The sequence below is a fragment of the Manis pentadactyla genome, chromosome 3 (assembly GCF_030020395.1).
Source record: "Manis pentadactyla isolate mManPen7 chromosome 3, mManPen7.hap1, whole genome shotgun sequence".
NCBI classification, from domain to species: Eukaryota; Metazoa; Chordata; class Mammalia; order Pholidota; family Manidae; genus Manis; species Manis pentadactyla.
The window spans coordinates 77,381,032-77,403,906 of NC_080021.1; the positions used below are offsets into that span (position 1 = coordinate 77,381,032).

General features: G+C 36.9%; 1 protein-coding gene across 1 annotated transcript in view; it reads left to right on the forward strand.

Moving 5' to 3' along the window:
• The window catches only part of TOX (thymocyte selection associated high mobility group box), a 286,688-nt gene that overhangs the window by 247,712 nt on the left and 16,101 nt on the right, over positions 1–22,875 (forward strand). Inside the window, exons 5-6 of the mRNA XM_036907552.2 lie at positions 9,199–9,429; positions 20,566–20,646. Coding sequence (XP_036763447.1) covers positions 9,199–9,429; positions 20,566–20,646 — 312 coding nt within the window. The remainder of the gene's footprint in view (positions 1–9,198; positions 9,430–20,565; positions 20,647–22,875) is intronic.

Consider the following 22,875-nt stretch of genomic DNA (forward strand, 5'->3'; position numbering starts at 1 on the left):
ATGGTTCTGATTGCTATGAAGCTGTGTTGACAGCCTAACATCATAAACTAGACATACAGTAAAACATCAAAGAAATATAAATGTGCATAGCTTGTGGTTCTAAGCCTCTAATACAGTACATGTAATACCACAGACACTTTAAGACAGTTCAAGTATCTGGCATTACAAGTATACTTTAAGCACAGTTTTCCCTTTAAGGAAATTATGGGCTAAACTCACAGTATGTATTTTTCCATTCTTTCACTTTCAACTTTACGGCTTAACATATCCGTGAGTTTTATATGTGTCTCCTGTAAAGGGCATATTGTTAGATAATCTTTCACTTTTAAAAGAAACTGACTTCTTTTACATTCACCTAAGTACTAAACTATTTGGGTTTCTTTTTCCATTTAAGCATGTTGTCTTCTCAATCCCACATATGTTCTATGTTTTCTCTCTTTCTTATTGTCCTTCAGATTGTTCTTTTTCTCATTCCATAATTTCCCATTTTAAGATTGGAAATAATATACTCTTCCTCTTCACTTAGTAGCTGCCCTGACACACAAATACATAAAAGTGTAACATTCATCAACGTCTTTACCCTTCTTATATCAGTTTAACTCCAAAAACCCTTCTTCCAATTTATATTGGAGCAGCTATTGCTGTTGTTTATTTTAATTATAGTTTAATTAAATTCTGCAACTTAATAAACTCTTTGAAACACTATTTTTACTAATTTGCAGTCCTTTTTCCTTCAGCTTAATTCACATATTTTTATTTTTTTCATCTGACATTGTTTTCACTCTGCATTTAATATTTGCCTTCATGAGGATCTGTTGGGAACATAATTACCTTAAAAAATACTTTGACTTCTTTGTACTATTTTTCTGAAAGTATGAAATTATTTCAAAATAAAATTCTCTTAATAGGGTTCAAAAAAAAAATACAGTCACCAGGTACAGAATTTTAGGCTGACAGTGATCTTCTGTCACTTTGAAAATGTTCTTTTACTCCAGTGAATCATGATTTTCATTACTGCTTTGGGAATTCTCCTGCTTCACTGTGTTTCCTTCGAAAGCAATCTGCCTTTCCTCTCTAGATAGTTTTAAGATCTTTTCTTGCTTGTGGTGTCCTGCAGCTTCATTGTAGTATATCTGTGTCTTTAAAAATGTTGCCTGAATTTATACATTTCTGTTTTTCATCAGTTCCAGTCAATTTTCAGCCATTATTATTTTCCAGATTATTTCCTCTACCCTATTCTTGCTCTCCTTTTGTTCCGCAAGTCCAATAAGATATATGTTAAACTTGCTCCTCCATGATACTTTTCTTTCATATTTTCCATTTTCCCACCTATTACACCCTGATTAATTTGTATTTATAAATTAATAAGTATAAATCCCCAGATTATAATTATCTTTACAGCTATATGTAGTTGGAAATTAAAGCTGATCTATTGAGGTTTTAATTTCAATTATTTTATATTTCCAGTTGTATTTGGTTCTTTCTCAAATCTGTTTGAATTTTGTTGTTGTTGCTTGCTGTTTACCCATATATTTAATCTCTTTTATTCCTTTAACCACTTGCTGATTTCAGTGAATGAAATCTTCGAGGTCTGTTTCTATTATCCATTGTTGGTTTTAATGCCTTGTTTCATTTTGCTATTTTGCTTTTGGAATAACAGCTGATATTTATTAGCACTTTATAAGAATTTTTTTACCAGACCTGGTTTGAAAGTGGATTCCTCTAAAGATGGTATGTGTTTGTTTCTGCCAAGCATCTTGGACCATGACAATTTTGAACCACTACTGGCTTGAAGTTTTTCATACCACCCAATTAGTTTGCATTTCGGGTGGAAAGCCTTATAAATGCTGGCTTCTGTTCATGAATTATCACAAGAGAATTTTTCCCCCTGTCCACTCAGTATCATCCTTGCAAATTCTGAGAGAACACATGCAGGGGAAACCATTTTATTCCACCCTTGCATGGACAGTAGTATAACTCTCTCTGTCATGACTTGAACAGAAGCTCTCCTGTTAAACATTCCACTTTGGGCCAGCTGTGGACTTGGTCTTCTATCTACTGTGCCTTTGACTTTATTTCACCAGGTTCAGCAACTGTCTTCAGGATGAAGGCTGGTGCCAGCATTCTGCTGACTTCTCAGGTCTCCTCCTTTCACTTTTCCCTTTTAAGAGTTTCTTGCTAATTTGCTAGTTCCTCAATGTGTGTGCTTTGCCATACTGGACAGGAAGCATTTTTTTTCTCAAAGTAAATAGGAAAAAGTCATTAGAACAACAATTTAAAAAGCCTTTATTAAAGTACTTTTATGTACCACTATTCTGAAGGCAAAAGGATTCCTAAAATAAAGTAAAAATGATAAGCAGGCAGGTTCCTATAAACACTAAGTGAAGTCAGGCAATGTTAAAACCAAATGCAAGTCCCATTGTATAGCCATAGGACAGACTATTTAAAAGTGCAACTTCAGAGCCTGGTATTTTCTATATTGAACTGTATTTATTATGCAAATTGTTCAACAGTTCACATGAAAAATATGTATGGTACTTTTAAAGAATTCCTTAGACCTCAGCAATTGAAAAAACATATACTCCTTGTTTATCAAATCTAAGTATCCCACTGGTTAAGGCTGAACCTAACAAACTAGTTCTGGGGAAAATATAATATTCAAATAGCCAGTCAATACCTGATTCCAAAACAATTTGCTCCTGAAAGCCATTCAAGGTAATTAAATTATAGTAGGACATCATATTTTCAAGGTGGGTACATTCCTAGATGAATCATACGCTCGATGACTGAACATACTTGTTTAATGCGTGGAATAAAAATTAAGTCAGGCTGAACATAGCAGCTGGCATTTTATTCAGTGGGCCCCTATCTCAACAGCTGTGCATTCCTTATAAGGCAGGAGAAAGCGTCAACCCAAAAGAATAAGAAGTAAACTCATTGCCCCAGACAGGAAAATTTAGAAAAGAGCAAGTGAATCCAATAGAACTGCTAAATATAACTAGTAGGTATATATTGTTACAGTCAACTCTTTTCCTCACTTTCAAGTGATTTTTCTGGACAGTAGCACACATTTCTTTCCCTATATAAGGCCACTGAACACTCTTGCCAAGCTCCCCCCACAACCCCCAGACAATACTCAGCTCTGTTTGGCAGAATCAAGGGTCCTTAAAAATGAATTCGCTTTACAAACTCTGGTACAGATATAATGCCCCACACCCATGAATCATTTCAAAAGTATAACATTTCATATAAGTTTTCCTATCATTGCTGTTTTGAGTCATTCAATGTACTGTTATTAATGATAATAATAAAGCCAGCTGTAAAATGAAAGAAGTTTCACAGCCTTGCCCATTTCACAGTAACGAGATGACTTACTTTCCATGCTTATTTGAATTTATTCTCTGAAGGGGATTTTAGATGGCACAGTTTAGAAAGAAAGGAGAGAATGAATTTAAGTAGCAAAATTTTTCAATTCAGAAACAGTACCATCACAGAAAGTGCTGTGATATGCCTGGTTTCTATGGCAAAGATTTTATAATATTTACTTGATATGATAAGAGTTATAAGTGGAGTTCTATGTTGTTTGTTCAGCCTATTATGCAGATGGTGCTTGATTAAAATCTATTTTAAACTACAGCGATTACTGCAAGATAGTGTGCATTAAACAGCTCTCCCGGCTCCATTAAAGGCTTTGGGACTGCGGCAGTTTATTTTAAATATGCTTATAGACGTTTCTAACTTCTCTAGGGACATTTCAATATCAGTGATTCTCTTTCTTTGAGAGTCTTAACTCCTGTACTCTGTATTCTTAAGAAGCGTTATCTAAGCGACACCGTTAACACATGCTTTCTTAAGGTGAAAAATTATTGTTTTCTTGTGGTAAGTTAAATATGTCACTATAATTAAGCAATAAGACCTGACAGGAGGTAGATTACCAGAAGCCTAAGGACCCCTCCAGGGATTTTTAGAAATAAACCTATGTCTATAAGTAAGTTACATGAAGCACATGCATCTGTGTAAAGCTCATATGAGATTAATGTTTTTTGTGTTATTTATGTGTGTGTTTATTAATTCATTAGTACTTTAACTGATTGTGAAATAAGTGTGTGGGTGACCAGGATTACAGTTAGGGTCTCAATCCAGCCATGATTTTCATACAACTTTTATATGTGCTTCAAATTCCCTTTGCCTTGTAATTCTAAGCCTTCACACACTGAGCTAGAATACAGGAGTGGAAGTGTGTGAGTACTTACTGCCTGTAAGATACCATCCTGATACTGTGAGGATGGACAGATTAATGGGACCTGGTCCTTACTTTCAATGTGCTTGTCATCGTGGGGAGTTTATATTTTTGCATTACATGGTTTCTTCTCATTCTAAAGATTATGATGTCAGAATTAAATTTTACTCTCCAGTTTTAGAACCCTAGGAATTATAGAAATACTGTTTTCTAGAAGAGTGCCCAGTGTACAACACTGTACTGTCCAATACAGTAGCCACTAGTCATGTATGACTATGTACATTTAAATTTAAATAATTAAAATTAAATAGATAAAAATTCTACTCCTTCAGTTGCACTAGCCAAATGTGCTCTCTAGTCACATGTGGTTAGTGGCTACCCTTTTGGACAGCACAGAACATTTCTATCTTTCCAGAAAATTCTATGAGACAGTGCTGCTCTGTCAAAACTGCTGACTTTAGAAGCTGGGGCTTCTGAAAGAATAGGATGTAAAATATTAAGCTTTCATCCATCTGTGAAATAATTCAGGACCCAGACAATATTCAAAATTAAGATCCAGGGACCTAATACAAGTCCGTTTAGCTAATTTTTCCACCACACTCATTCATATTCATTCATCGTTTCTGTGTTCATTCCAAATAGTTGGTGGTCAAAAAAGCCAGGTATCTTTCAAAACGCAATCCTGTTACTGGCATGTAAGCGGATCCAAATTATAGCAACACTTTTTTCATTTTTGCATATTAGCAGTAACCATGCATTTTTCAAATATGTGCTGAAACTACCTCCAGGAGTAGGCCTTACAAATTCCCTGTTCATTACACAGAACCTAAAACAGCAGTTCATGTCTGTACCCTCCCAAACACAGAAAAATACAGAATAAAAAAAATAAGACCCCCACAAATGAGGAAGGAATACCAGTCAGTGGTTATGTGGCAGACAGCCTTACACTCCACAGAGTACTTCCCGAGTACTTGGATACATTAGACAGCAAACCACAACAGGGAATATTCATTCCATCATACTGCTCCTAAAAGCAAAGATACTGTGCAGACCCAGTAAGTCTGCATACAAGGGAACATTGAGCTATATAATAAATGATCCCCTTCAAACCACACTTCATTTATTTATGTATTTATTTTGAAAATAGAGATCTTTCATACATAGTTTTGTGTTTCTTCTTTGTCCTGTTATAGCAGCCTGCAGTGAAAGGCCATTGTCTTCAATCATAGTTCAGTTCTATGAGAGTTAATTCTATAAGCAATCAGAATGTTAGGATCCAAGAACATAGTCTTAGTGATCTAGTTTCATTACTGAAGGAAATGAATATTTTAAGTGTATCTTTTACATGGGTCTTCTCAGATGTCAGGTTTTTTTTGCATGGAAGATAATTCAAGCGGAAGTTAGCATGAGTATTAAAAGGAAGGTGTATTGATGTACTTCTGCTTTCAGACGTGGTGAAGACAGAGCGGCTGTAAAGGTATGAGACTGGCTGGGAGACTGGCCTTAATGGGGAGTGACAGCCCTGCTTTAGCGCCTCTCAGGTACTTAGTCTGATGCCGTGGAGGTATGCTCCATAATGTGTAAGCGATAGCTCCTGAGCTTTGAAAATGGGAGGCAGAAGTCATGAACTAGTCATGAAATGCTTGCTTCTATTAAATGAAACTGAGATTGATCAAGACTGCATTTGGTTGACCCTACAGACAAGCCAGCACAATAGGGAAAGCCTCCAGACAATGAACTAAATTGATTACTTGCATGGAATTGTTTAAGAGTTTCCAATAGGGTTGCTATGCATGGCCTCAAAATGATAATTTGTGGATTCGATACATTTGATAGAGCTTCATACTGGCAGTAACAGCTTCTTCTGTTACCAGGTGTCATCCCTAGAAAGTAGGGCCATGTTACCATAGTAAAGGGTAACCATGGACAATGGAAGAGGAACATTATTTAAACAATTTGGAAAAAAATTTAGTAAGTATATTTGCATTGCATCATAGGAAATTTATCTCTCTGACATTTGATCATTTTCCAAAAAGACTGATATAATCTGCAATCATGGAGATTACAGTGTTATTAATTTTTAAATTAAAATGTAAAATTAGTCCAGGTATTAGTCCATATGGATAAGCATTCGTTTTCCTACACTTTGTTCCCTGTTTCTAAGTATTACCAGTCCTTGACACAATATGTCCCCTATTTTCCTGATCAGTGCATTTTTAATGTCCTTTATTGTGGACTTTGTTGACTCATTTTTAGTTTTCTTTTTAATTAATATTATCTTATTGTGAATACAGGAATGGTCATGTTTACAAAATTAGGAAGTGATAAAAAATATAAAGGAGTAAACCATAAAGATTCAGCCTATAACCCAGAAAAATTACTATTAACATTCAGGGAAAACACGAACTTGACAGGACAGTCACCCACCCCAAAAAGGTAATGGAAAACTGTGTGCTTATGGGATTACCTAAATACAAACTCAAAAAAGAGGACAGTTTGCAGCAAAAAAAAAAAAAAACACCCATAAGAAACACTACCATTTAATGGCTGGATGGAGAAGGATGAGCCTAAAAATGATTCCAGAAACAGAGAGGTCAGCAAGGTAGAAAGTAAAGCCCAAGGACTGTGATGCCACAGAAGCCTCGGAGGACAGGGAACCCACAGAGAGAAGGGAAGACTGAAAGGTCCACTGGATTTAGCATTGTGGCCCTTAGGGACCTTACTGAGCACCAAGTGATGGGAGGCCCACGGAAATGATTTGCAGAGGCTGTACGTGCCAGTGCAGCCAACCACTTGGAGGAGCTTGGTTGTGAAGAGTGGAAAGTTACAGCTACAATGAAGCCTGTCCGGGCAAAGTGGAAGTTCCATTGTTTGTCTCTGAAGGACTTAAATATTAGTTGTAGGATTAGAGTTAATACCAGTGACTGAGGGCAGTGTCTCCACTAGTGGACATTCTGCTTTCATTGCTGTGAAGTCTGGTAGTATTTGAAAGTTTCCCAGGTATTCTAATGTGCAGCCATATTTGAGAATCACTTTCTAGGTCATATTTGCGCACGTGTTTAGGTAAGAGCTAAATGCTAGTTTTCCAGTATCAATTCAGCCCCAGCATGCTGATCCTCTTGTGGGTTTCTGTGGGGACCAATCATGTCACAGGATCACCTCTCAGATCCATCCTTAGGAAGGTATCTTCCAGTGTTGACTGCATTAGCTTGTCAGCTCAGTTCAGAGCATCCTGTTCCCTTGGGGTGGTTTGATCTGCTCTGCTTCAGTAGACAATTTCAAAGGGAGAATCTTTTGAATATCTCCCTTACTAAAGGCAAAGCCAATGAATTCACTTAACTTTCCCCTTCTCTTTTTGGTTCTTGGGGTATAGCTCTTAAACCATGACCATACAGCATCACAAATTGGTACGAAGTTCATTTCTGCCTATTCATTCAGTAAAATTTTAAGTTTCTACCATGTCATAATGAACACTGGAATATCACTTTGAAATTGTAAATGTGTATAAATGTGTACCCTTTCAGTAATCACAAAACAGCACTGCAGCTGGTTTGCCCAGAGAAATTTTGTAATTTGCTGGAGATTACACAGCTAAAAATGGTAAGGGAGGGCCTGGGTCTAGATTCTCTTACATCTTACCCACTGGTTTCTCGGGATATTATGCTTCCTCTCCAATGGTGACAGTTATTTTACCCAAATCACCCTGCCTGGCAATTTGTCCGAGTCAGATATATGTTACCTTAGGTTTGCAGAGAGAAGCAGAGCACCAACAGCCATAGCAATAGAAGGTGAAGGTGCAAAACTTCCTGTGACTGCGGTGGCTCCATCAGCAGATGGTACATGTGGGCCTTGTGTCGGGCAGAGAGGCATGTAAGAAGAGGATTCCTTCAAAGACAGCACTACTGAATATTCATGTTGATTCATATAATTTTAGAGCTAGAAAGAAATCCAAGCCAAAGTATTTCACCCTAAAGAGGTGCATGAAGTGACATCGCATGTAATTAGTTCATATCAAAGTAATACTCAAATGCAGATGTCTGAAATATATTTTGGTGTGTTTTTCCCACTTGCAGCAGAATATCAAAATTATCCAAATATTCGTACTTGAGGAAAATGGAAGAAAATAAAATCTATTATTAAACTGGATATAAGGTGATTCTAAAAAATGTCTAGATTCTAGGACTAGTTTCTAGAGATGCATTCTCCAATATGGCAGCCACTAGCTATGTGTAGCTGTTTAAATTTAAAGCCATAAAAGTTAAATAGAACTTAACAGTTTGTTCCCTATTCATTCTAGCCACATTTCAAGTGCTCATTAGTTACATGTAGCTAGTAGTTACCTTATTAAATTGTGTAGATTATAGAACATTACCCTCATTGCAGAAAGTTCTGTTGGACAGCACTGATGACGCTAGTCTGCAAAGCAGGAGCATTGCCAGGTTTTCCCAACAGCACACTAGCTCCGTAGACCTAAGGCACATCAAAAGCCATTCAACTTTATTTATTGGACATGTTGTCCACCACTTTTTAAAAATCACAATTAGGAAAATAAAGGATAAACTCCCCAGAAGAAAATAAGGTAAACTGTTCATACAGCAGGGTTCGCACAGGAGGAATCTGCTGCTACCACAGTTACAATGCCGCTCATCATTCGACTTCCTAAATGAGATAAGGGAAAAGTCAAGAGAATTAAGGGAAATATTTAATAGTGTAATAATATTATAAAAAGAATCAATAAGATTATTTTAAAGCCATATAAATTGGGCTGGAAGAAGGACAAACATGCAAACTACATGAAATACAATGTTTTGTCTAAAAAACAACAACAAAGCTAAGTGTCCCTCAGGAATGCCTGGTATGGGTGAGTATAACTGTTTAAGTCTCAAAGGAGAAAGCAATATGATTTGTGCCCAAATTTTCCCAGTTCCCTTATAAATGTAATATGATCTTTATTTCAGATCAATGGTGGAGAGAAGCGACCTGCCTCTGACATGGGGAAAAAACCAAAAACCCCCAAAAAGAAGAAGAAGAAGGACCCAAACGAGCCGCAGAAGCCTGTGTCTGCCTATGCATTGTTCTTCCGTGATACTCAGGCTGCCATTAAGGGCCAAAATCCAAATGCTACCTTTGGTGAAGTCTCTAAAATTGTGGCTTCCATGTGGGATGGTTTAGGAGAAGAGCAAAAACAGGTAAGAAAAGATGCAAAACAGAGTGGGAATCAACATGATTTGAGAAAGTGTGTACTCTTTAAAATATGGCTTCTGGGGACTTTGGGTGAATTCTTCAGATACCAGAACTAAGGTTCTGATGAGAAGTCTCAGAACCAGACTTCAGGAGAGACACATAATTTTATACCCTTTACGGCTCCTCCATAAAGAGCATGCTGGTTCCTTTGTTTCAAAGTTTATAGAGTGTAGTTACTTTTGGAAGGATTCTTGTATATCCCAGCCAGGATTATGTCATTCCTCAATGTTGCCAATGTGATCATAACCACTGAAAGCTTTTCAAAAGTGGTCCACACCTCTCTTCAGCACTTACTGTTCACCCTTTTGTCATCAGACCTTCTTTGCTCTTTGCTAAATGAACCTCAAATTTAAGGGTTTCTGCTCTCATCTGTTGCCTAAAGACCTCTAGGGTATGTTACTCAGTTCTAGGCTCTGTTAAATGAGACCAGATGCCTGGCTATTTTCTTTTCATGTGGATTGCCATGGGGCAACTGAGAGCCATGCTCAGAGAGGGCCATGGGAGGCACTTTCCATCTCAGCCATAGCCTGAAAAGCCCAGTTCTTAATAAGGGAATCAATGGAAAGAGCAAGAATTCAGCACCTAGATGTAGCTCCGCTCAACAAAGAAGCGATATCAATCTCATATTTCTAAACCAGGGACTGGATTGCTGTTGTCACCATCTGGAATTTCATTGTCAAAAAGAAAAACATAAACAAGCTTCATCATTAAATTACAGCCATTGAAATGATTACGAAGATGCAGCCTTAGCTCTTGCGGAATACTGAATTCTATTAACGATGGATTAGTCTCATATATTTGATTCTTGGTAGAGACATTTACTTCTCATCAGATCCAGGGAAGTATGTAAGAAACATAAAGTCTCAAACCTGTGTATATCCAGAAGTATGTATGTATTGTGAATCTTTATCAACATCTATAATATATATATATATATATATACACAGTTTTTTATACTTTCAAGAATGATTTCACATGATTTACCTCATTTATTCTGCCCAAAACTCAAAGATACTTTTATCCAAGTTTTTCAGATTATGAAATGGGGCCGGATTATTAAATTCACTCATTTATTCCTTCAAGAAATGTTTGTTCAGCGTTTACAATGTGCCCCAGGCACTTCTCTAGACACTGGGGACAGAGCAGAGAAGAAGACAGAGTCCCCCATTCTGTTCAAAATGATTTGTCTAAGATTACGTGGCTGATACATAGAATTACTGTAACTTGAATTAATCACTCAACTTACAGTTCTTTTCTAAAACTCTGTGAAATCAACTATAGTTGTAATGGTAAAACCAGTTACTACGGAACACAGAACCTGCCCCCCTTCTCTCCAAGCCTCCTTCTCTGTAAGCCAAAATGTCTTTTACAATCTGAAACTCTACACATTTCCTTGTGTCTTTTTCTAGATTCCCAGCTCCAGGGAATGGCTTCACAGGAAAGCAAAAGCTTACCATGTGGAGCACTAAGTTGCAAGAGTCATCTTCAAGGGCAAAAATCAAGCCCCTGAAATGTTCTTTATGCACTCAGTTGAAATACCCATCTCACTGTCAAAAGGGTAGTTGACATTGTGTTTTGTGACTTTTTAAAAACATAATATAATTGTTTCAAAATTTTAAAACTGGTTTCTAGCCTAACTCAGATCAATTGCTCTCACACTCCCAAAGCCAAGGGCTGGCTCCCAAATGATGTTGGACATTCATGGTGGAATTGTACTGTGACTTCATTCCTTCCCTCAGTAGAGCATCATGGAATGAGAAACTCAGTGCACATTAGCCAGCAACCCCAGTCCCAACTCTCTTCTCTGGACTTTGTAACTATGATGCCTTGCACGGGACATTCCTCTTTACACTTTCATAACCCCTGTATGTATTCTTGGATAGGCACCAGACTTCAATACTATAAACTCTTTTGCATTATGAGGTGTATTTCCCAGAGGAGACATTCAGAAATTGATTGCCCTCCCTAGGTCCCAAGCAGCTCTTGATCACCAGAGGACATCCGTGATTCCCTTCTGAAGATTCAGCCCCTCTCCCCTAACCAAGACTCAGCACCTGAGCCGAGATGTTGTTCCAAGACTTATAGGAGTGCCCTTAGCTCCTACTTTATCAGAGAAACTTCATTTAATTTTGTGCGTATGTATGCACTCATATGCACACACTACTCCTTTTCAAGAACCACCAGTTGTGCTCACTCCTCTGATTCCCCTTATCTCTCTCCCTGAGCCCAGATACCTTTTTCTAATTATTTCCCACATTCATCAGAGGAACTCATGTGGTTTTAAGAGCAGTGGTTTTAAAAGGGGGAGGTCTACAAAGGCCTTTCCTAGCCCACAATTGGTCCTTTACCAATTACTCACTACTGAAATTATCAATATTAAAAGTCAGTGCCTGTTTCTGTGTTTCTGGTAGAAAAGAATAATGTTCTCATGATGAAAATTGGCTCATTCTCAAAGCAGCAAATATAAAGCTGCAGGTTTTTCCCACTAATTCTACTATAATAAAGCCTTTTATTTTTATTAAAGCAAGAGGGGAACATTAAGATAATACTCAACATTCTTTTTGTCTGACCATAATAAGGTATTTACAGACCTGAAGAATATGAGATTCACTATTCTCAACTGTCATGTTAAAAAGGGAAATTACTCCCATTCTCCCATTCTGTCTATAAAAATTGGGGCTGGGCCTTTCTAGTGGAGAAATGATCACAATTATGATGTACCATTTAAGGGTTTTTAATTGTATACCTGTGATGACAGAACATGTTCCTCTTTCTCTTTTGCGTTTTACTTCCAACTTCATAAGTAACGTGTCATGAGTCTACCTTTGGGTTCTCCCGTAATGAAAAGAGGTGGGGTTTTTTTTGGAAATTTATTTTATAAATAAAGGATGAAATTCTATAATAGTTGACCTATATAACTCATTGGTATTATAAATGAATTTTGTAATCAGAATCCAGTTATTACAAAAAGTTATGCCAAGACTGTTTAGGAATATACCTTAACAAAAATAACCATCTTTTTCTCTTATTTAAAAAAAGAATAATATTTTAAAATTTGAGCACCATTATCAAAACCTGGTATTGGGAGCAGCCCAGGTCACTCTAAAATGATTTGTCCCCATGCCTTATATGAGTAAACAGGGGTTCGGCATAGCTTGTTCTTTCCTCTTAAAAGATGATCTGGCTTAATAAATATAGTGAAACTACAAAAAAATATGGCTTGTGGCACACATAGGATGAAGGCCCATCCCAGAGACGAACAGAGAGGGGGTCAAATGAATTAAATCAGACACTCTCCTTACAAAAGGGAGCATATTGCATCAGGTGGGCCTCTGCTCTGCTGCTGCACAGCAGCTTGTCTAACAGTTGCAAGAATTGCCAGCAAAGCGAACATGCCTGCCTAGAATGCACATTCGGGCGTCAAGAGAATTTCAGCAAACTATCCAAAAGTGTTATTATGGTGTATTACCACCTGTTCTTTCCCTTTATGTTGACTCACTGTGCCAACATTGTATAATATCTCTGTTTCAAACTTAAATTAATTGTATTTTACTCTCATTTAATATTCAAATTGGAAAGCACACATGCTGTTATGTATTTTTCAAAGAATGTTGCTGGAGCAGATTAGAGGCAGACCATTAAACTTCAAAATATAGGACAAATGGGCATGTTACAAAGCAGCCCCACGTGACGCTATTGGCATTGTGTAGGCAGCTGGTTGGAGTAGAAGGCTAAGATTTCGTGTGCCCCGATTGTTCAAAAATCCTGTTGTCATAATAGCCCACAATTATGAACAGCTACAAATATAAACACAAACTGGGAAAAAGGGACAAAATTATTGATGACTTATTAGGGGCTTGGAAAATTACAATATTTAAAGAAAAACAGCTATTAGTGAGATTACAATTGAATGTTTTCTTGACAGCCAGAGGTTACATGACTAATAGAGCTGCTGTATGTTTATATCACATGCTTCCTCATTGTGGAGTATAGGCGGGAATAAGAAGCCACTGCAGAAGGGCAGATCTTTATTTTCAGAACCCATGGTGAGTGAGAAACTATATGTACTTTCGTTTCTGTGAAGAATCTCTCAAAGAAGAAAAATCAAAAGGAAGCTGAAAGAAGCGATAAAAATCCTCCAGGAGTACAAAACCTCCCTTATGAATCCCTTACCAAAGCCACTGAACACACTCCACATATCAGAGATCTTTCCATTTTAATAGTTTGAAAGATAGTGCTGAATCTGGAAAGGGAGAAGAATTGTGTTTGGGATTCCAACCCGAGGTTTTAAATGCTAATGAATCGTAAGACAATGAAGAGCCCGTTTGAGAAGCTTACTAAGTTGTTGAACAGGCACCAGATGGAGAAAGAGAAATGAATCATAAGATTGCTGTGGTGCTAGATATGCTGGTCTTTGCTACTTATCTTTCACTGACTGGAACCTAAAAAGAAAGAAAAATAATAACTTAACAAAATCATACCCTTTATGGTAGGTTCCTTGGCATTTCAGCAACCCTCAGCATCTTTTTTATGAGGTTTTCAGCTGAATTTCTTGTCTCTCCCCATTATTTCTGGAATTCTCTGATTCTGGTGTTTGAAATGTAGGCTCTAGGTCCACAGTGACAACAGAGAACTCAAGCCCTACTACATTAAACATTCTGTCCAGCTTTGAAGCAGAAGGGATTGGTCCAAAGATCTATAAAGGGTGCTTGAGTCCTTTTTAGCGATGGAAAGTCAGCTCTTAAGTGGAAAAAGAAAGTCACCTTAAATCAGAACCAGATGTAAATTACTAAATGAACCTTAAGTTCCTAATTGGAGACACCGTTGGGCTGTAATACATTTAGCAAATTACAAACAAAATGTTCTTGTTTACATTACATTAAATGGCTTTAAAGCTTCAGCCAAAGAGCTAAATAAACATGCTGTTATGCTAAAAGTGGAGTGGAAGGCCTGTTCAGAGTTTGTTATGTGCAGGAGAAACCACAGCCCACGGTGCCCAGAGAGTGTATTTTTGTAAATGCTGGCTCTGTCGTAGATGGAACAGGAGAGACTTACCTTGAGATCCAGAGCCTAATGAGCAGATATCACTTGCAGGGAGACTGTTTGAATACTGTAACATATGCCTTCTCTCAGGATGCATAATTCATATCCAAGGATATTAGCCATAGTAGTTCAGTTCAATAGCAACACCTCATTATTTTATCCCTCAGTATTTATTCCTATGTTTGACGCCTCATGAAATTACTGTTAATGTGTTTATATAAGGGCAGATCTGACACAAGTGGGAAGAATGTAATTTCCTACTCATTCTTTCCTGCTGCTGTGTCCTCTTCCCCTGGTAGAAGTGGCAAGTGTAAATAGTTAATTTGCTTCAATTATGAGCCTGTCCTGCTAAATTAGAAGCAGCAGGGACATGAAGAGCCAGAATTATACTTATAAGGCAGCTGACAAACCCTCCGAGCCCACAGAATCAAATCGTTTACTCCTCATCGGTGCTCAAACACCCACTACATAAATGCTGTTGGGGACTCCCCTCCTGCACCACCACATAGGATAAAATTTGGATTTTATGTCAACAATACTTAAGGTTAACTAAAATCCCGTCACCCTTTAACACTTACACATGTGCTTATCTTGGCCATTTCCTTATAAACATGATGTATTTTCCCAGATCTTTTTAAACAATGCAAAAAAAACATGTGAAACAATTGTTTGTTTCCAAGCTGTAGAATGCAAAAAAAACTTGATTCATAAAAATTTGAAACTGAGCAATTAAAATTATTACAGGAAATGGCCAGCATATTTTATTTCTAAAATGCAGGCATATGTATATATACATATATATGTATGTGTGTGTATATATATATGTGTGTGTATGTGTGTGTGTGTGTGTGTGCACATATAATTATTAATACATAAAGGGGATCATTGCCCACTGGCATAAACATATAGAGTACACATATAGAAATATTCTGTACTCAAATACAGTGGGGGCAGACATTTCACTTGCAAGTTTCAATGACATTGGTAGGGAGAGAATTCGAACAAAATATTCAAGTCTGTTGTACCTTACGTATTATTGCTAAAAATGTTTGGGGTGGGCAGCTTGTATATCTGTATATCAAATCTTCTATTTCCTTTGATGTCCATTATAACATAGAAGATACAATTCAGTACTTTATCATGAGCCTTCAGGCTTATCCTCACAGGAGGAGAAATCTGATACTAGGGGTCATACACTCAATGACAGATATTTCCTAAACACCTGCTGTGAACACCTACTAGCACCTATATCTGGGGCTTCAGCTGGAGACAGAGAAGAGCAGGCCCTGCAGCTAGGGGTCTGAAGAAGAGCATCCAGGGGACTTCCCGCATAGCTAGAAGGAGCCATTGAGTGAACAAAGACGAATCTTTGATACCAGGTCAGTTTGATTCATATCATGGTTCTGCCATATTTGCTATAAGACACTGGTTAAAATAACTACCCATCCTAATTTTCTCATCTGTAGAATGGGGATAATAATACCATTCTTGTTGAAATCATTGAAGACAATATACATACACATATATATGTGTATATATATAATGTGTGAAAAAATAAATGTACACAACAGAGGTATATTTTTAATGCCTTTATTTGGTTCTGTAGCTTCAGAGTCTCACAGCACAGCAGGCACATATTAGACACTCCATATATTGTTTAGTGTAATTGAACAACATACTTGCCCCAGTCATCCTCACTTAATAAATAAAAAGATATATTTTATGTATATAGTTTGTAGCTATTTTTTCAGACAAGGAGCTTGCTCTGATACCTGCCATTCCCAAAACAGGCAACAAGGCCATTTTGTTGGATCAGATGGTTAGGGAAAATCGATAGCAAGATTTTTGTCACATTGTATATTTTCAGTAGTCTGAGTACTACTTTATAAAGTTCATTGAGTTCTGGAATGCTTAAGAAAATGCTGAGCAAGTTACACAAGATAAAAATTTAACCACACATAAGGACTTAGTTCTGTATAAAATACAAATGCATTTTCTCTAACTGTATTAAATAGTAACAGCATTGAAAGAAGCTGCAAACATTAATTTCTAAAGGATATGTCAGGGAATTGTGATAAAATTGTAACTTCTTGTACACCACTGTATTTCTTATCATTTTCTAGTAAATATGAATTTATAGTGGGGAAAAAAACTACATTTGAAGTCAACCAAACAAAAATGCTTTTAGATTTTTTTATAGTGTTTAACTGGAATCCAGAATTGGAAGAATTGTACATTTTTTCTTATTATGACTTTGAAGGCATGGTTGAAATAAACCAACACCAGAAATTAACTAAGGGCAAGAACAGAATGGAAGGAAGGAAGAAAGAATTAAATGGTATTTAAAAGATTTTGTGTTTTGTATGAATTAGATGGATTGTTTGTTTGGGGAAAGAGTGGAAAGTAAAAGCGTAAAATGACAGATTGCATTAGAATTTTTTCTATTTGAGTTTACCACAGGCATTGATATTGAGCTGCTGATTTTAATTAGGGATTATTAGCCTATAAAAACATGGTATTAAAAGAATTTCAAAAATGGTTCAGTGAATCAATAGATTACATGGACAGGATTTGGTTTCTCTAGAATTGCTATTTGATGTCTATCTACATATGTCTTAGTTTTAGTTACTATATATATGTTTTCGCTTAACCACTGAGATGCACTCCTTAGGATATGGTAGCTTTCTTAGAATAACAAACTGCAGCATATAACTAAGTTAGGACAGGATGAATTCAAAAGTGTTTGGATGAGCTGGGGGAAATGATAAATGATGTATTATGAATTTTTAAATCCTCATCTGGCCAACTTTGCACTTTATTTCAAACAGCTGGAGACCATTTGGAAGCCATTTTGTAGCTCAACTGAGTACTAATATTTACTGTATGAATCACGTATCTTTAAAATGTTTGTCTTTCCCAAACGTAACATGGACATGAGCCAGACCCATCCTCCTGGGTTAGGTCAGACGTTGCCGTGGGCTGCTCATTGCCAAACACAGTCAATGTCATGGTTGGTTTCTACCAGTAGGTGACCTTCTCCATCCATGAACAGAAGATTTGAAATGTTTTTGAGGAACATTTTACTGAGGATTTTTAAATATCTGTCCTAAGTAAGAATTTCCCCACTTAACTTGTATGTGTAATTCTTACCTATTCTTATCACTCTTATACATTTGAGGCATCTCTTCAGACATTTCCATCAAATACAGAGTTCAAAAAGCATCTTGGTGCAATTTTAGAAGGTAGCAGCAGAAAGATATACAGGGTATATAATACTGGAGCCATTAGGTAGTTCTCAAAGGTGGAGGTTCTAAATTACTGCCAGGGAAACCACCTCAGATTTTAATTTGGTCTGGGCTGCTCCCCTTTAAACATAATTACAGAAGTATACCTCCTGAAATTACCACCCTTTGAATCTTCCCTCTGAACATCTGCAGCTATTCAGGGAAGAGCGAATCCATCAATCCATGTAATGTGACGTGATGGGTTTACTCTTTTCTAAAGTGGTATTTAGGCACTTGTGCAATGATCCCACATAGCCAGTCATCAATAGGCAATAGGGAGCCATTTGTAGAAAACAGGGCACTCTGAATGCTAGTCAGGTATCCCCTAACAACATCGATCCCCAGCTGAAACCAGGAGGCGCATATTCAGCCTGAAACACTTTGTGTTAGCCACCTTTCTCCTGTGGTTGTTAATCACCAAATTTCAGGAAAGTTAACACTTTGTGTGGATGTTAACTACTGGGAGCCCAACAGAGGCATAGCACTGTAATAACACTGTTGCTGTTTCGGTAGAAACCAAATATATGCAAGAAGATGATGGATGCTGCAATCAGGCCATCTGGCAACACCATCTTATCTGCTGCTACTTAGGAAATGATGTTTTGGGTAATGCTATGGACCAAAGGGTGTTATATTTGCCTTTGGAAGCTGAAAGAACCTTTCCTAGCTGACTGGGAGATCACTTGAAGTAGCATATTAATAAAAACATGCTAGAAATGCTTTGAGCATACAGATGCAGATTACCATCAAAGATACACTTACTAAACATTTGCTTCAGGGTCCTGAATAGGATTTCTATCTGTGTGGGAGGAGAACCCCTTCAAAACAGTTTTAAGGTAGTAAAAGTAAATGTAAACATTGTCAGTTTAAAGTCATTAATTATAAATTATGTCTCAGAGAAAAGATGGAAAGAAAAACTATAAACAGAAATCTGTCTCTTAGGAAAATAATAAATAAATGAAAAGCAGGAGAGCTCTGTATTTCTGATTTTGGCTAAACCAAGGCATGTAATATATATGGGTCATACTACTAAATTTGCTGTACATTTGCTGTACACTAGCATTTATTTATGTGCAGATTTCCATAAAAGAATCTGAGTTTGACTTCCAATAATTAGCTTAGTAAATTGAGAATACTTTTGTACTTGAACCAAAGGATTTATTGGCTTTTTACTAAAAAACTTTTGAATTTCTTTAGTTTCACATTTAGAAAAGATGGCATAATGATTGTATGATACTATTATACAGAATCTTAATTGCCTTACTCTAATTGCCTTTTATGATACCACAATGCCAAATACACAAGTCTAGACTGAAGACATCCCTAATGGAGAACAATCAGCACGTTCATTTCATAGGGTCCTTTATAATTTATACTTCTGTTGACAAGGTTAGTTATTTGTTTACCTTAAGTAAAATGTTATGCTTTAATTAATACATTCATGAGTAAATACTATTTCTCACACTGATTTTCACAGCTGGGGCCTCAGCTCAGCAAACCACCTTTGGCATTAGAAACCATAAATTGACCTCTACTGCCAATTTTGGCAGATATTTGGTCTTTGGACATAATTTATATTTAACTACTCTTGACTAATCTAAAGCCACTTTTCAATACTGATCTCTGTCTGTTTTTGAGCTCAGCGTTACAAAACATTCACCAAGCCTCATTCCCTGCTATAAAATTCAAGATGTGGGAAATTTAGAAGAGTTGTATCAATGAAAATACATTTCCGTTTACAGAGTAAATGGTAAAAAATAGTTTGTTCTTTAAGGCTAATTTCAAAAGATTGCCAAAAACAGACTCTAAAGCCTTGAAAGAATCAACTTAATGGTAGCAGACAGCCATGCGTGCTCACTTTGCTAATCTTTCATTTTTCGACTCTAATGACTCCTTTCTGTTTAACTTAGTGATGTGACCTTTAGCATACCAGTAAGTCGTTTTTTCAGTACTTTTGCTCAATTTACATGATTTTACATTTATTTTCAAGATGATTCCCTCTGAAAAAATGAAAAGCTTCTGGAAGCTGAAGTTCCTTTCAGAACATTTTTACCTTTTCACGATGAGGTGACAGATCCGTGTCATCCAGGTTTTCGTTGCAAAGGACACGACCACAGCAGGCTGCACGGCATAGCACGCATGCAGTCCTCGGCCACTCCAGGACCCCGGTCCACTCCCAAATGTGTCTTTGACTACCATCACCAATTCCCAAGTCTTTGAAAATAGAACCTCAAAGCTAAAATATTCAAGTAGTGACAAACCTGCAAACTCGGTACTGTTCTGTTGATGTACTTACTGAACATAACTGGTCATCTTTGAATTCTGTCCTTGTTTTTATATTTAGCATGAAACGTGTATCAGGATTTGTATGTACTGTAGAATTATCTGCCCATTATATAAATATGAATAGCTTTTTTACTTGTATGTGGTTTCCCTGGGAACCTTCATCAATACTATCTTTCTAAGCCAACTACCTCCACTCAAAGTAACCCAGATAAATCCTTTCATATGCTTAATGTAAAATGGAAAATTTTACTCTGGCTAATCTTCTTCTTATCTAGTCTATTGCCACACTTCTTAAAAATCTGTTTCCATAAGAAAACACAATCTTTGGGGAGAAATATATTATTATATTATATTGTGTGTGTGTGTCACTCACACAACACAGGCATGCAATTATGATTCTGCATTGTACATCTCTGGAAACAAAAGCAGATGCACTTTCTAATTTAAAACTCTTTGTTGTTGCTACAGGTCTATAAAAAGAAAACCGAGGCTGCAAAGAAGGAGTACCTGAAGCAACTAGCAGCATACAGAGCCAGCCTTGTATCCAAGGTAACGTGCAGTTGTGTGGTATTATGATGGATCGTGGCCATTTTATTGCAGACTCTGATGGGCATTTAAAGAGCATAAAAGATCGCTTTAGCATTTCTCCACAACCCTCTTTGTCAAAAAAACAAAAAGTAAATCCTAAACAAAGTTACTTGTTTTGGAAATATTTGTTCATACCTAAAAGAACAGAGCAGCTTCCTATGGGTCTTTTGTGAAATACTGTCCACCTGTGGATTATTGGTTTTGTGGATTAGTCACAGCACATTGTTAATCCTGAGCCAACTTTCTGTTTGTCCATATCCCCTCTAAGTTGGCCCCCTCCCCAGCACCCTGTCCATTGGCCTTTGTTGAGGAGATGTCAACTGCCTTAAATTCTAGCTTCAATATAGCATCATTAAGATGTAAGTCTGCCCCCTCCAAAAAAAAACTGCATCTTTTCATTTGAAAATGAAAACACTTAAACATATTTTACGTTTAGAATATCTTGAACACTAGTCTTTTTTTGTATAAATACTCAAGAGTTGACTCTAGACTCAGGTTATTATTGATATATTTCCCTTTATAGATTTCTCAGGGAGGTAACCCCAAGGACAGGGCTGAATTTATAAGTACCTGACACTGTGTTATCTCAAATCTGCTTTTGGCTGTTACTTGGCTCAGTGTGGATTGGGGCTGTGGACTCATTCCATTCACTCACAAAAATATGTTTCCTCTATTATCCATAAATACCTATTCCCCTTCCAACAAGCCTAAAATAATTATATAAATTAGTTTTTATTAGGGAAAACATACACAGAATATACTGATGCAGAGAAGAAAAGAGAGCACAAAATATAAATGTGTAAGATTTCAATGCACTGTTGGCCTGATGCAACATCATTTTCTACTTCGAAGACATGAGATGGGAAAGCTTAATATTTATTATTTAACTTTAACATTTCTAGCTCCCTGTTCTCTCTCATCATGGATCTCACACTTTCTAAATTATCTCACTACTCTTGAACCTATTTATATTTCCTGCTGATACTGTCTCACATTTCTATAAATTTATAAACTGTACAGAATGTGCATAAAATTATAGCAAAAATATAAGGTACATTTTTTTTTAGAAATTAGACCCATCCAGCCATTCAGTTAAATAGTCACATTGGTATTATTCAGATCAATATGCCCAAAATGTAAGGGGGACTCTTTGAGAAATGAATCCTCCTTACTTCATTCAAGGTAAGTTTCTTTTGAACATTTTAAATAGTTTTAGTCACAGCATTTTATATATGAGAAATCAATACATAAAGTCTCAACTCCAATCCAGGGCATCTGATGTTCTACAGAATGCTAGAATACTGATAAGCCTTTACTTTCAAAAAATGTCCTCAGATCTGCTCTTAGCTGCAACTTTTCTTACTCTTCATTTGAGTTGCAACCCACAGTATACGGCAATTTGTGTAAATGCTGCAAGTTGCCATTTCTACATTTGAAAAACCAAGCATTTTTTACAGCTTTCTCTGATGTTTTTCATCTCTTTGGCAGTAGGAATTTTGCTGGAACCGTTGAATGTCTATTTATGTACAACTATCTATCGTGTGTATACAAATTGAAGGAAAGTTACAAACACCCTCCCCACGTTAGAAAATGGCCCTCTGACCTTGTATGTGGGTGGGTATTTGCAGTCTGACCTTGCGGGCACATTCAGAAAATTTACCAGCCTATTCTCCCACTGAACAGGGCAACATGTATAAATCCATTTCTTTCCCATTGTAAATTATGACAAGGAAAATAATAGCCATTCACATTTATATATATATTCTATCTATGTTACAATTTTTTGAGTTTGTTTAACTTATTTCCCCATTCTCAGAAACCTAAAGGTGCGCTCATAAAATGCTACGTGGTGGTAATAGTTACAATTCCAGGTGATGGCAGCACCCCAGCCGGACTCCGTGTTTTCCCATGCACTCATGCATGTATTCATCTGACAAACTTCCCTGGGCATGTGGTCAGTGCCAAGCACCGGGCCAGGCTCAGGACACAGTGCAGAACAGGGAGACCCATCATGTTTACTATTTGGTCTGAGAGACTGACTATAAACACGTGAACAAACAAAGGACCAAGGTGTCTGAGAATTGCAGCATTTTAAAGGAAATAAAGCAAGGAATCTGCTAGCATGGCCACAAAGTCCTCTTTGACGTTGGAGCTGTGAGCCAAAGGATGATAAGGAGCTGTCAGGACACA